At 34.1% G+C, this 16,652-nt stretch overlaps 1 protein-coding gene across 1 annotated transcript in view; it reads right to left on the reverse strand.

Moving 5' to 3' along the window:
* Window positions 1-1,718: 1,718 nt before the first annotated feature.
* LOC139500070 (cytosolic phospholipase A2-like) overlaps window positions 1,719-16,652 on the reverse strand; it is a 41,219-nt gene continuing 26,285 nt past the window's right edge. Inside the window, exon 3 of the mRNA XM_071288808.1 lies at window positions 1,719-1,954. Coding sequence (XP_071144909.1) covers window positions 1,785-1,954 — 170 coding nt within the window. The 3' untranslated portion in view covers window positions 1,719-1,784. The remainder of the gene's footprint in view (window positions 1,955-16,652) is intronic.

Raw genomic sequence — 16,652 nt, forward strand, 5'->3', positions numbered from 1 at the left:
TAACTGTACTTTCATTACTTTAAATTATCAATAAATCATTACGAAAAAAGTTTAAAATGTTTAAATGATCTGTGGAAAAATAATTTCATAAATATCATGTTTGTCAAAAATGAGTGAAATAAACAAGCTCTTACAAAAACTACATTGTTATTGTTCAGGAAAACTATGAGCACACATAAGCTTTGAACAATTGATAATTGGTTTCATTTAAGAGATACACAAAGACAAAAAAAACCAGCTCAATCATGTCAATAGCAGGATGATCCCATTTCAATTTTAAATGTAAATCAAAACAGAACAAACAGATATGCTAAAATTTTAGTAGAAAGACTTTAAACTTAAAATTATATTTTTGACCCGAAAAAAAAGTCGAAAAGTTTCTCACTAGACTAAAAGTAAGTATCAAACATAGAATTCCTTGTCAAAAACAGATAATACTCAAGTATATGGCACTCACACTACATATTCCTACAACTATGTAGAAACAGTGTAATGAAATATAAAAAGTCTTCTGAGAGATATTTTTAGCGCAAAACCTTTTCAATCATGAGCTGCATGTACTGACATCTTACCTTAGATGTTGATTATGTTATATTTAATGTCTGCAGAACATAGAAGGACTTAGTAACATAGACAACTACTTAAACCGGATGTAATTACACATTCCCCGATATGTAATCCTTTGCATCATGGTTAAGCAGGATGAACGATCCACTAATTACCGTTTTCGTTATTGTTAAAAGGAGACCAAACAAACAAATTGACTTATAAATGTGTCCTCATATTTAGTATATTTGAATTCTAGTGTTCTCTGTATTAATTAAGGATAACTGTTGTAATTACTGCTTCTTGATATGTTTTGTTATAGTTATAAGCAAATATATACGACGGAAACTCTCTAAATTGAATAGTAACTATAGTGTTGTCTGTCTTTCGCCAGGCCTACGTTCTCCGCGGTAATATTGGCAGCGAAAATGAATAATTCGTAGTAAAATAATATTTTTATTACGGCACAATGCAACAATGTACAGAATAAACTATCGTTATAATTTTAATAAGTAATTTCCAACGTATTAAAAAGACACTTGTCTATAATAAGTTGTCAAATAAATTTGCATGAATAGGCGGAGCGGATCTTAATAATAAGCATGTGTTTTTGAACTAAAATAGGGAATTGCCAAACGAATGTATATTATAAATAATTTGGATCTTGCGAGGCATACAGCGATCTGCGTTGCATCTTACCTCTAACAGAACCAATCGGGATCTTTGCACTTGCCAAAATGTAAACAGCAAAGTCTGACGAACGTGACGTTGCACTGGTATTTATTTGAAATTACAGGAAATAAATATTCTAAGTAGGAAGCAAAACATAATGAACACTGTCAGAAAATATAGGAGTCCTCGACTCAAACTGCTCATAATAATACACTTTTGTGACTTCACCAATCTAAACTTAATAATTTCTCTAGTTAAGAAGTTGTACATGTACACTTTTGGGTTCAATATTATAATATTAACCCAACGGTAACGTTCTAAACAATACATGACAAAGTTGCGCCATATATTACGTTATCAATACAGATAATAACATAAAGTAAAACGTACGTTAATTACTCATTGAATATACTTGACGCTAGAAACAACTTCTAATAACTTATATAAACTATCTAAATATAATAGTAGCAATATTCTTCACTTGGGAATAACCAGTGCAAATATGTACAACAATAACAATTATTCATGAAAACAAAAACACAATATGTGTTGTCCACTAGGCAAAATCATTTCTTTTTTAAAATTGCTGATTCAATGCAATCGATTATCTTGTCATTGTTGGCCATTACATTACGGAACATCAATTTCAGTAAGTCCGTAAACTCCTCAGTAGAATAATGGAATTTATAGGTTGGATATTTAGGTAATATTTTGAACAAAGATGTTCCTTTAATACCTGAAAAAAAAGAATGTGTACATGTTATCTTGTATGATTCGTAGTATACTATTACCGTCATCAGCTTATAACTTCATTTTATGCAGCCATTGCAGTTTATAAAAACAAAACTCTATGCCATTTTTGTTGAGATAAACGTACAAAAACAATGTTAAATGAATCTCTATATGATAAAAAAAAGCGTATAAATAAATTCGAAGTATCAATCTAAAGCAAAACAAAATGTGATCTCTTATTCGAATATTTATATTTTTACAAATGACACAATCGAAACTGAATGATGCAATCGACATATGCGTACTAAATGCATGCAAGTTTTAATCAGGTTTAGTATAGAGTCACATTGATATCAATCAACATAAGATATAATTATTGTGTTAAAGGAATATTCTGTAAAAAGCAAAATCGAAAATTCTGATTATTACTTAAGAAACAGATTTAAAAAGATTCACTTCACTAGACTCATACTTTTTATGTTAAACATGTGGTCGGTGTGAAGACTATACATTTGTTTTGACATATTCGGTAAATGTCAACCATGACTTTATTAATGAGCATCGTTTGTATTCCCTTTCTCTGCAATACTTAATTCAGGCTTTGTGATTGAAGTGCCAAATCTACAAATGTACAAGGTAATATAGCAAACATACCGAACTCAAAACGGAAAGTTCCTTATCAAGTGGTATTCTATATCTGAAACAAATCTAAAAAATGGATGACAACTGTCATATTCCTGACCGAGTCCAAGGCACATATTACCTTAGACGTATTTGGCACAATTGCTCTTCAACTTTTAAAGTTTGACTATATAATAATTGTGATCTGATCGTCACTGATGATTCTTATGTTTGCGAAACGCGCGTAGGGCTTCTCAAACTATAATCCTGGTACCTTTGAAAACTAATTAGTACATTGCTTTATGTAGATAATTGTGGAATAAACATGGTTTTATAGCTAGATAACCCTCTCACGTGTGGGATAGTCGCATGAAATTCCTTTATATTGACAAAAATGTGAAGAAAACAAAAAGACATACTAGAGGTATTTGGTCGATAATATGGGTACAACAGTCAACATTGTGTTATAATCTTTATCAATATATACACAAACACATATATCAACAAAGAAAATCAAAATGACATTTACACATAGCACACAAGCAAAAATGAAAGACCCTGATATGTAAATGACCATAGCATACAAATAAAATTACGAGATGTAAAACTACTGCGCAACGCCAAAATAATATCACAAAAAATGGACTTAACAGTTATGTTTTATAATTTACAAAGACAAACAAAAGAACATTTTAACACAGGATTAACATGACAAACAACGCCAGGACCTATAATCTAAACTTTACGACTATAACATGTATAATGTATTGTGAAGTTGAATATTAATCAACAAAGACTTTGTATCTTCTGATGATGTTTTGTTTTAGATAAACAGATGAGAGTTTGTAGGTCTAACCGTCGTTCATTAATGTTTAACGCAGACACAGATGACGTTTCATGAAGTCTTAGTAGCAGCTTCAAACCATGGAATACTGAATGAATTCGGAAATGTGTATCCAATATTCAGATTTGGCGAATTGATAATTTCAAATTGAAATCGTCTCGTTTGTCATATATTCTGTTACTGAGACGACTGCGTATGTCAAATTCAAGGTATAAATCTAATAAGAAAGTTGAGAAAGCCATGTCTGAAAAAACCCATCATCAATTGTTCTGAATGTCAAATTAAATGATATGATTTCTTTTAACTTAATTTTTTGGCAAGTATCTGTAGAAAGTCCGACTCATATTCAATTTGAAGAGAACAGGAAAGTACGGTACATTGTTCTTTCCCCATAATGATTATTTGTGCCTTTATGGTGCATGTTTTACCTTTTTGTTTTATTTCGCTATCATATGTCGTATGGTATATCAAAGTAATACATTTACTTTATATACTACAATTTTCTTTTATTCAAAAGCGTTGTTGACTATTTCATTTAAACGATTTTTTCTATTTCACATGGGGAATGGTGGTATGCAGAGTTGACAAATGTTATGAAAACATTGATGTCAAAAAGGGATCAAGAGTTTAATCATCTAAAAGTTCTGTGGAGAAATTTTAATCTACCTTTGGGTAATACCACTACGCGAGTGAACAGTTTCACAGTATTTCGGCAGACCCTACTTCACAGAGGACAGAATTTATGTCAATCTGATGGATACTTCCTTTTAATCTTTTATTTGTAAAACATGCATATGAGTTGGCATTGTACCGTTATTGTTTTGTGGATTTTTTTGTAGCTTAAGTACCAAATACAAAGGTTATTCCTCAATTTTGCTGATTAATGTAATGTTCATTGACGCCTTGAATGACTTCACATCCTTGCCAAATGATATGTGTTTGTATTTGGGATTACCTGCGTGTTCATTTACTCCTTAATCTTTTATAAGAAACTCTTAGTAGTACGATTTTCATACAAAGACAATTTTATTTGAAGCTTTGTCCGCGGGCAAAACAACATATTCATCGTGAAAAGATGGAACACAGTTTACAGCTTCTTTATCTTTCGAAACGGGCGTTGTTCGATAATTAACACACTTTCTTTGTTTTAATTATGAATTTGACGTTTTATCAAAGATCTGATTCTTAAGACCCATTCTGACAGAGTATCAAGTTCATATTATCTGATTTAGTACATGCACTTGCATAATCCTCAAAGGAATTCAAAATTATTTTATTTTAATTGATGTGTTGGAATTCTCTAAATCTAGAACCAACATTAATCACTTTTCAGAGATGTAGTTGTTAAATTATGTTAAGATTGTCAGTAATATCATGGCCAAATGGGCTAAGAACAAACGCGAATATAGTCTCAAGATAGTCCATATAAATCCTTGCCACGTGATATCTATTTTTACTTTGTCTGAATACATGGTAGAAACCGCGTTTTCTACTAAAATCCTGAACCATACCATAATGCAAATTATCTTAAGGCGTTCAAGTTACCATCAACGTTGTTTTACTATGTGCGTCTGTTGTGACATATTTCTGATACCATCACAGACCCGCTGCCTCCGAAACAATCCGTTTCATTGACACAAGAATCCCTAAAACGTCAACCCTGCCTACAGTTTACTCTTATGTCAATCATTAACACTGAATGCAAATCGGAACTGATCATCTATACTCATAATATGATGCCAGGTGCTTTAACTTCAACGTTGTTTCGCATGACTCCATGACGCTATTAAAGAGCGGCCCTTTCAGAAAACGTCTTAGATTCAGTCCATTAAATCAGAGTCTTTGACGCACGGTCTGACACGAAAGTATGTTTTTGGAAGACGTAACATTCCTCGGACCGAATTTTGAATGTACGGTTGCACAAGTGTAAAACCTGTTCCACTTGGTGCTTATGTTGAAACGTCTCACGGAGTCTGTGATACTTGGTGGTTCATTAGTATAACAAGTTTGCCTTGGACGAATCACCAATATTGATATTGTTGTTCTTATCAGGTGGAAATGTGCGTCGTATAAGTTTCGGCAGTGAATACAGAAATAAACTATTGCTAGTTATTATAACCAAAACTTTCATTACGATCTTGCGTTTCAAGCCGGTTGAAACGTTTTCAGAAGATAATTTAAAAATTAAAACGACAGTTATATCTTTTTTTTATGTTTTTCACTAAAGCAAATCAAAGTAATTTTTTAATTGGTATTATGACACAACTCGACAAAAAATAGAAAAGAAACAAGATGTTAACTTCATTTACTACTAAGTTAAGCTATCACAACTGAAAGCATTATTCAAGTAAATTACATTAACGTAGGAAATCGATAAAATGCTGAAATAAAAGTGTTTTGTTGTAAAAGTAAAAACACAAAATTACTAAATTCCGAGGAAAATTCAAAAAGGAAAACCAAAAATCAAAAGGCAAAATCAAAAGTCCAAACACATCAAACGAATGGATAACAACTGTCATATTCCTGACTTGGTACAGGCATTTTCTAATGTAGAAAATGGTGGATTGAACCTGGTTTTGTAGCTAGCTAAACCTCTCACTTTTATGACCATCGCATCAAATTCCATTACATTGTCAACGATGAATGAACAAAAAAAACATACTCAAAGAGTGAAAATGTCAAAAATAGGGGTACAGCAGTCAATTATGTGTTATCATCTTAATATCACTGTAAAAACAACAAATGTAACGAAGAAGCACAAAAGGCATACATCAAATTTAACATACTAATTTTGTTTTTCTTATACAGCTTAATTTATGTATGTAAATTCTTCTCGTTAAGGATAGAAGGTTTTCAATACTGGTGTACAATTACGCGCTTGAAATTCGCACAGGTAGACATAAACTAATTTTGTCGTTCAAAGTATGACGGCATACATACATGTAGAGTCACGTTAAGTAGATATAACAAAAACAGATTTAACAGTAAAAGAAATAATAATAAATAAAATAAGTGTGTGGTTCAAAGTATGACGGGATTCATAAGTACAGTTTCACGTCAAATGTGTATCATAAAAAACAGACGTAACAGAAATTTAGTATTGTTGAATAAAATAGTTTTGTCGTTCATAGTATTCAAGATCAATACGTAAAAGTAATAATAGTAAATGAAATAATTTTGTCGTTCAAAGTATGATGTTTTACACAACCACAGAGTAACTTCAAAAGAATATATAAAAAAACTGACTTAACAGTACAAGTAATATTAATAAAGACAAATAAAAGAATACTATAACACGTTATTAAGATAATAACCAAACGTCAGTACGCAAAATCTATACTTCAAGACCATCTTGTATTTTTTGTGAAGTTGATACGGAATATTTATCAACAAGTTCTGAGTATCTTCCGATGAACTTTTTTTAGAAAAAGGATGAGACGTTCTTTGACATACCCCTAGTTCATCAACTTTCTGATCAGACACTGGTGACGTTTTACAAAGTCCAAATAGGAGCTGCAAGCTCTTGAATACCTAATAAGTTGGGAAATGTATATTCCATATGCAGGTGAAGTTGGTTTATTACTACTAAGATTGGGAAAATTGATAATTTCAAAATTAAAATCGTCTCGTTTGTCATAGATTCTGGTACTGAGATTGTCAAATTCGAGTCTAAAAATGAGGCAGAGGAAGCCGTGTCTGTGGTCTCTTTAATTTCTAGTTCTGGTGGGTATATTAATGGAACCCAATCAGAAAAGTTCGGATGGTTAATGGATAGAACATCATCAATATATCTGAAAGTGAAATTAAATAACCTGGCTTCTTTGATCTTCTTGTTTTTGACAAGTGTCTGAAGGAACTCCGATTCATATGAAAATAAGAAGAGATCGGCAAGGAGAGGCGCACAGTTCGTTTCCATAGGAATGCCGACAATTTGTTGAAAAAGTCTACCTCCAAATTCAACAAACATGTTGTCAATAAGAAACTCCAGCATTCTGACCACTTGTTCCTCTGTGTAGTATGTTTTACCCTTTTGTTCCTTATTAACAAAATATGCCTTATGGTATCCCAAAGTGATAAATTAATAGCGTATCCTACCATTTTTATGATGAAAAGCATTGTGGATTATTTCTTTTAGACGGTCTTTCAATTTCACATGGGAAATGATTGTATACAAGGTTGAAACATCAAAAGTTTTAATAGAACTAATTTCAGAAAAAGACCGAGATTTAAAATTATCCAGAAGTTCTTTAGAGTTTTTCAGAATCCACATATGGTTAATACCACTACTTGAGTAAACATTTTCACAGTATATCTGAAGACCCTCTTTAACTGCGGACAGAATTTTAATCAATCTAATAGACAATTCTTTGGTAGAACAAGCAGATGAGCCAGCAATATACCGTTGTTTGTACGGAATTTTGTGAAGTTAAGTTATCCAATACAAACAAGGTAAGTCCTCCGATTTGTTGTTCAATGCAATGTTCATAGAAGCCATGAAGGACTTATGATTCGCCATAAATTTTTCCTTGTCAAATGATATGTTTTTGTATGTGGGATTACCTGAGTGCTCATTCATTCCTAATTATTTTATAAGACACTCGTAGTAATACGATTTACATACAAAGACAATATTATTTGAAGCTTTGTCCGCAGGAACAACAACATACTTATCTTGAAGAGATGATAGACATTTTACAGCCTCTTTGTCACTGAAAATGCACTTAGGTCGATCATTCACACAGTTTTTCAACTTATGAATGCGACGTTTTATCAGAGACCTGATTGTTTTGACCCATTCTGACAAAGTGTCCAGTTGAATTTCTAATCGCTTAGCCCATGCTCTTGCATATTTCTCAATGGAATCCATAGTTATTTTAAAGTTATGGTTCCAATTGATGTGTTGGGGTTCTCTAAACTTAGGACCATGAGATTCACCTTTCGGAGATTTTCATGTTCAATTATGTTTAGATCCCCAGTAATAACATGGCCAGAGGGGCTTTAATTGTAAGGCGAGAGGGAACAGTCACATGTCAGAGGTTGTTTTAGGTATTGTTCTAAATCAAGGTCCTGTAATGCTTGTTTATAGTTAAATATTTTGGGTGCAATGGTTTTGGTGTAACTGTAGGATATAATAGGAACAGACTGATTTTGAAAATAAATAGGAATTTTAGAAGTTACTTCCTTGTGATGTAGAACGTTGCTGATGTTGATTGCATCAATTCCTCTATTTGTAAAGTGAACAGGAAGGAATTTCCTCTTTTCCTCATGTACAGGTTCCGATCTTACTTAATGAAATTATCACAATTTGAAAGATTAATCCTTCTTCTTTATTTTGCCACCTCATTTATAAAATTTAAAGAAAGATGAGTGGAATTACATCAGTTTAAAAATGTCTGATGGGGATGAAAAATCTTTGTATTGTGCTACCTTAAGCAAAAACTGACAATCAATTCTAAAATGATAGTCTTTATTATTTATTTTGTCAATATTTTAAATATTATAAACTAAAGCACAATATTGTTTTTTCACTTCCTGTTTCTTTTGCTAAATAGTATTTATATAATCTATATCATATAATTAAGAGTTGTTAAACTTTCACAAAATGTTTCCCCTAATGAAAGGGTTGAATTCTAAGTCTAGCAAAATCATAGAGTGATCTGACCGATAGCTTGGAAGTACAGTACAATTTTTTAGACTGTTTAAGGTATCCGATCCATAATAAAGATCTACGGAAAAATTTCCAGACTTCACCGAGGTGTCAATGTTTCCAACACCTCGGTATTTTCCGCCTAGTAAGCGAAATTATTTTTATTATTTTTAAAATGATGATTAAAATATCAGAAAGGCTTAATAAAAAAAACTAAAGAGTATACGCTCATATTAAAAAAAAAAAAACTTTTGACAATCCGAAAATAGAAATGATGGTAAACTCATATGGCCGACTGGATCGGCTGCCAAGACAGACGACGGCGTTTTACCAAACAAATATGCCGATTGAAGTCTGTTCTTCTGTTCGTCATGTGGAAATAACGTGTGCAGTTTGGATGCAACTGGTTGTCAAATATATACTAGGCAAAAAAGGACACGTTACATGCTTATAATATCATTTATTTTTTTTATAACAACAAACTGATAACAAAAATGTAATGCAATAGTTAGCTAACATGAATTTGAAGAGAACAATAACAAGTTTTTTTTTTTATTGAAAACAATATTGCACATTTCGAACAATTTTTTTCAAGACCTTGTACGACCACCTACTGCATTTATGACCTCCTGACACCTCCGTCGCATGGAATCAATAAGACGTCGAATAAATCTTGAGGGATGTTGTTCCATTCCTGAAAAGTGCTGTTCGGAGCTGGTTAGCGTTTCTGGTAGATTTTGGCTATTTCTGAAACGTCATCCAAGTTCGTCCAAAAGATGTTCAATTGGGGATAAATCTTGAGACATTGCTGGCCAAGGCAACACACGAATATGGGTATTCTCCAAAAAGGTCATCGAAATGTGTGCCACGTGACAACGGGCGTTGTCCTGCTGAAAAACGTGGTTAAAACGATGTCTTCGAAGAAACGGGAGAACAACTGGAGCCAGAATATCGTCCCTATACCTTGTTGCATTTAGGTTACCAACGATGATTTTAAGGTTGGTGCATTCTTGGTAGGTAATTCCGCCCCATACCAAGATTCCGCCACCACCAAACCGATCTGTTTCCTAAAAGCACGCATCAGAAGTTCTTTCATTGCGTCTCCGGTAGTCCCTGGCTCTACCGTCACTAGATTTCAAGTTGAATTTAGATTCATCGGTTACAAGAACCTGTCTTCATGTATGCAATTCCATCGAATCCGTACCCGTGTCCATTGAAGTCGCGCCATCCTGTTACGCTGCGTTAGGATAGGTCCCTTTAATGGACGACGAGCTCTCAGACCAACTTGACGCAATCGGTTACGAACTGTTTAAGCAGATATTCTATTGTTATGTCTTCCGTGGGTTTGTCGTGCAGTTTGTGACGCGTTTACAAATCGATTCCGGAAATGAATGATGCGGATGTGCCTGTCTTGACGTAACGTCGATTCACATGGCCTGCCACTACGGTCGATCATTTGTTGTGCCGGTATCTCTAAGACAAGTCTTAAGCCTAGCAATAGTCATTCTAGAGTAATTACAATGATTTGAAACCTGCACTTGAGTCATTCCTGCTGCCAATATCCCAATAGATCGTTCTCTTTCATTTTTGGCGTAGACGGGGCATTGTTTTAAGTGTAATTTTTTTTCAAGTTTTTAATTCGACCTTTTGTTAAAAATCGTATTCGACACAATAAATGACAAAAAGGACAACTCGATTCCAACTCTATACAGGTAGATTTTTGAAAAAAAAAATGGTTATTTGTTTGAAATCAGATAATGACGTCACGTCATTTCCGATATTTTTTTTAAATGAGTAAATTTGATAGATTAATCATTCAGATTACTAGTTTTAATCATTAAAATATTTGAAATTCTAATATGACGTGCTTCTTAAGCTTTGTAAAGAACCCATACTTTATTATCCAATAAATTTAGTTTACATATGCGTATATTGACTACGGCAGAAAAATGAATTTTATCAAATTTGTATACGCATTTAATGCATTTAATTAACTTAAGACGACGTCCCAGAAATAAAATTAAAATAAGCTTGCCAGTTGCCAGACGTCGTTATTATTTGGGCTACCGCAAGTATCAATGAATCTCTGTCAAAGGGCCCCTCCTGCCAAGTCTGGAATGTCAGCACAACTTTATCAAGGGGGTATCACCAGCCCAGTAGCCAGTACTTCGGTACTGGCATGAAAATACGGATTTTTTTTGTGTTATTTAAATTTGCTGTTACAAAATATTGGAAATTATTATGAATTAAGGAATGTATCTCCCTCATGCAAAGCTATGATTCCTTTCAAGGATTTGGCTATACTTTTTGGACCTTTTGGATTATAGCCATTCATCTTTTATATAAGCTTTGGATTTCAAATATTTTGGCCACGAGCATCACTGAAGGGATATTTATTGTCGAAATGCGCATCTGGTGCAAGAAAATTGGTACCATTAATTTTATTATCAAGGAATCCTCTATCAGATATGAACATATTTTAGAAACCTATAACTTTGCGAAATTAAACTGGTTTGAACTAATTGGATAAAAATCGACAGCGAGGTTGAGGGACGACCCTGCAAAAATACTGCACACTTATACTCAGCGATCATAGAAATTACCGTAATTGGCCTAATCAGAATCGAAATAACTGATGCCAGCTATACTTTATTTTAGTTTTAACATGGGTAGGCATTATATTCGTGTTACTATATATATATATAGTATTTTAGCCCTCGCTATCGCTCTGGCAAAAATAATCACGAATATATTGCCTACCCATGTTATAACTACAAGTGTAGGTGGCATCAATTATTTCTTAATTAATATATGTGATATTTTCAAATTCAAAACCAATGTAACATTCCTTTTTTGCCTAGTTTATATTCCACCGGCATAGGAAGATAAGTCGATTATAGATATGTAAACACGGACCGTTCATTTTGATATTTTAATGTTCCGTATTTATATGTTAAGTGTATATTTTGATGGAATTGAATCGACTTCCTTATGGTTCCTGACATGGAGAACCTAGTAAACCAAAGGCCAAGCTGATGACAAGCTTCAATGTAAAATATTGAGCAGGTCATAAGGTAATTTGCATTGACATATCCAAACATTTAAAAAATTGAAATGGTCAACATTGTCATGTTTATCATGCCCCACGAGCCAAGCTTGTCTGGCAATACAGACGTTAATAAGAGTTATCTAAACAAGGAACAAAATGTACATTTATGAAAAACTGATTATGTTAAAAGTAATCCAGGTCAGTCAGTTCACGTTTGTAATAATTCAGAAGCAAACACCGGATTCCAGGTCCGTTCAACCTGATTCACGTTCGCCCTAGTACCATAGAAATATCTGAAAAAAAAGTTTATTAATTTTAACTTCAATGCCCTGAATTATTGAATATTAATATTTTGTCAGTAAAACGAACGGACCCAGGGAGAACATACCCGATACCAAAACACCCCAGGCAAGGTAAAAAACAAACACAAATATATATATATAAAAAGTCTATTCACCGATTTGATTCTGTTATATTTAAAACAAATTACTTCCCTTTGTCAATCGTAGACTGGTTCCATACCAGACAAAAATGGCTTTTGCCTATGCAAAACATGATGAATTGAAAGTGACGATCGCAGGTTTTACTAATTTTTCATGAAAAATAATTTCTGATGTCAAAAGTATTTAGCTGAACAACAAATTAATGTAATTAAAAGATTTTAAAACCTAAAAGATTACTCACATTACGCACAGGTATATTTGCTCTTTCTATTAGCTCTTCAATTATGTCCCTCGTAAGGGAGACAACAAAAAGAAGGGATATCTAATTACAGGGTCAATTACGGGAATTGGCAAATAACCTATTGCAAGGAAGCATTAAACAAAAGTGCAGTAGACCTAAAGAGGAAAGCATACATTTTACATGTATGAGACGTTTGAGGGATTCTGTTTTGGACATATCGATAATAGTAAACACAAAAGCGTCTTCAATGCTTCGTATGCTTTACTAGTCTATGTTATACAAGATAGACGTCGGCAAGTGACGACGTTGCGGGCCTATTGTTACGTAAATGGCGGTAAAACGTTAAGCAAACAAAAGAGTATAAAGTAACTATAACTAATTAACAACATTCTGGGGGCCGTAAAATGCAGTTACTGTTCATGTATTGGTCATAAAAAGGCTATTGAAAAAACACTTTTTACAATTAAAGTTCATATTTCCAGTGGCACCAGTTTCACAATTGGTATCGTGGTAATCAGTCAATTTGGTGTACGTAGTTTGACTGCTCGTACGACTCCATCCTTCCCGGTGATCAAATCTTCTATAACAGCTAGTTTCCACATCATTCTCGGTTAATTGTCCATGATTTGTAAGACGGAACCGATTTTCACATGTGCGCTTTGGTCTCCGGCGACGCGATGAAATTCTCTTAATCTGGTGAGGTATTCCGTTCTCCATCGTTTTGCAAAGTGTTCAATTAAAATTACTTTATGGTTGTAACGTTTGTTTGCCACTGTAAAATCAAAATTCGAATAATTGTTCTCTTGTGATAATCTTCTTCCCTGTAGCAGATGTGACGGCGTAAGCGGCTCTGGATCGCGAATGTCGGACGACACATACGTAATCGGACGATCGTTGATTACCCGTTCGATTTCTATCAAAGTTGTTCGTAATACGTCATAATGTACTTGTGATTTTCCGAGCACTTTTTTCAATGTTGTTTTCGTAATTCCAACTAGTCTCTCCAACCATCCACCGTACCACGGTGCTGCTTTCGGGATACATTTTCAATTAATTTGAATGTTCATTTTCTTTGAAATGCCATGTGAGGCGGAAACAAAGGTTGGTGCATTATCGAAATACATAGTACGCGGAATTCCTCTCCTACTAACCAATCGTCTAAACGCTAATTTGAATGATTCGATTGTCATATCTGTAACAAGTTCTAGGTGTACGGCACGAATTCAAGCACATGTGAATAGGCAAATATACGATTTTGTAACAAGTCCATTATCTTTAACGAATAGTGGTCCAGTGAAATCAACACCAGTTGTCGTAAACGGAATCATATCGGTGACTCTATCCTTAGGTAGCAGAGGCGAAATTTGCTGTGGAAATGCTTTTCCGGTCACTTTTCGGCACTTTATACATTTCTGAACGATGTGGTTAACGCATTGTCTAATGGAAGGTATCCAATATGATTGGCGGATTTGTGTATTGTCTGTCCAGCACCAGAGTGTAACATCTGCAGGTGCGCGTTCAATATAATTAAGTCCGTAAATTGATTTTTCTTCGGTAGTAGCACTGGAAACATCTCGGAGTCGTCTTACTGTGAATTGTGTATGCGCCCGGCGCATCGAATGACTCCTTCTAAATATATGAACAAGCGCAGTTGTCTTACTAACGGTAGATTCTTGTCATGTGACGGGTTTCCGAGTTGCTGCTTTTCATAACTGAATTTTTCATTTTGAATATTTGTAATCCATGTACGAGTTGCGCGGTCGATTTCATCTTTAGTAATATCTTTTCCGTGTCTAGCATATTTCCTCAAGTTATAGGTGTAATACCACCAAATCATGGTACGTCACATCCGGTTGCATACGAAAGTAGGTCTAAAAAAATATTCCCTTGAATTTGACCGTTGTAGGTAATTAATCCTACATTTTATTGCAGTAAACCTATTTCTGTGTCATAAACACATGTCTTGGGTATTTCAAAACACCATTATTTTTTATTTGTGATTTCTATAGAAAATTTTGTAATCTTGAGGTTACATGGTGACTAAACCTTGTACACAGATAGAATAAGGAGAGAAATTTGATTGGTTATCTTCCAATGATGGTTATTTTCTTATATGCAATGAAATGTTATGTGAAACTTTTTCTATAGAACTGGACAGGATAAAACTTTACTCATGCCAAGTATTTCTTTATTTGAAACACAGATAAATTCTGCACATTTTTTTGAAAAGTGCAAATTTAACAAAGACTAATAGGGGAAAATCAATGGTGGTATTACACCTATACGGTCGCTTACTTTTACATATATTCACAAATTTAAACACGTGTTTTGCAACTCGTAGTAACTTCTTCAATGACGAGAATCTTGATAGGTCGATTATTTTTAAAATTCCATGTAATACATACGGTTTTATCTTTTCGCTGTCATCTGTTGTCGTTAACAAAATAGTCTCTTTTTAACTTGTGGGGTCCATGTAGGCCAACTGTTCTCATCCGATATCTATGACGGTCCTTGCATCCACAAAGTCGATTCTTTGAATTGCATTGATGATATTCCTCGAGTTTGAAGGTCGGCTGGATTTGATTCTGTTGTTACGTATTTCCAGTCGTAATTTTGTGTCGTTTCTTTAATTTCTAGCACGCGATTCTGAACAAATCTTCCAAATGATTTTAAAGACGAAAACGATCTGACTGTCACTCCATAGTACTGTGCGTTGTGGTTTTAGGGTTTTCGTAAGGTTTTTAGCCATTCGAGCTCCTATTACTGCAGCCATCAATTCAAGCTTTGGTAATGTCATTTTGGCGAGCGGAGCGATCCGGTTTTTTGCAATAGCAAGAGAAGAAGTGTTTCCTTTACATAAGTAGGCACTGGCTCCATAAGCGCGTTGGCTGGCATCAACAAAGACATGTAATGTGATTTTCTCGTTGCTTTCGTTCTCATTTTGATCGTTGAAAAAATGTCTTGCGATTTTCGTATTAACTGTCACATTTCGGATGTCATCTAAAATTTCATACCATGATTTAACTATGTTGATAGGCAACACCTGGTCCCAATCATATCCTTCTTTCCATACTGTTTGTACAAGTAGCTTAGCTCCTACGGTCACTGGTCCAAGAATTCCGAGTGGGTCGTAAATTGACGATGATTTATTCAATATTTCTCTCTTTGTCGCTGGTGAATTATCAATATCTATACGATCTTCATTTAATTTCGCAAATGTCAATATGTGTGACTTCGCATACCAACGCATTCCAAGAAATTTCGTCTCGCTATCCGTATCAAGTACGTTTGCCTTTGTAGCTTCGTTGCTAAGTTGATTGCTATTTGACTTCCATGTTCTCAAATTAAATCCTGCATTTGTCATGAGTTTTCTAGATACTTTAAAGAAATTAAAGGCGGCTTCTTCCGTATTTACACATAAGTACGTTGTCTACATACAAATCACGCTTGAACATCTCAGCAGTAGCACTTGTAACCGTTGATAAATGTTTCAATAATGTAGCGTTAAGAATAAATGACGAACATGTCGCTCCGAATAAAATTACCTTGAATCTGTAAGTCTCAAGTTCACTCTTGGGGTTGGTTGGATCTCTAAGCCAGAAAATCGGGTGGAATTGCGGTCTTCTTCGTCTAGTCCAATCTAGAGGAATGCTTTCTCAATATCCTTTGTTAAGGCGTGATTCCCGTAGCGGAATCTTGTAAGAATATCTGTTAGCTTATTAAGCTGCGGCGGTGTAGAAGAAAGGCAATCATTTAAGCTGGTAGATTCTGAATCTTGACGACAACTGCAATCAAATACTATACGTATCGGTGTAGTCGATGAATCTTTTTTCACTGGGTGGTGCGGAATATAATGT

This window comes from Mytilus edulis, chromosome 13 (assembly GCF_963676685.1).
Source record: "Mytilus edulis chromosome 13, xbMytEdul2.2, whole genome shotgun sequence".
Classification (NCBI taxonomy): Eukaryota; Metazoa; Mollusca; class Bivalvia; order Mytilida; family Mytilidae; genus Mytilus; species Mytilus edulis.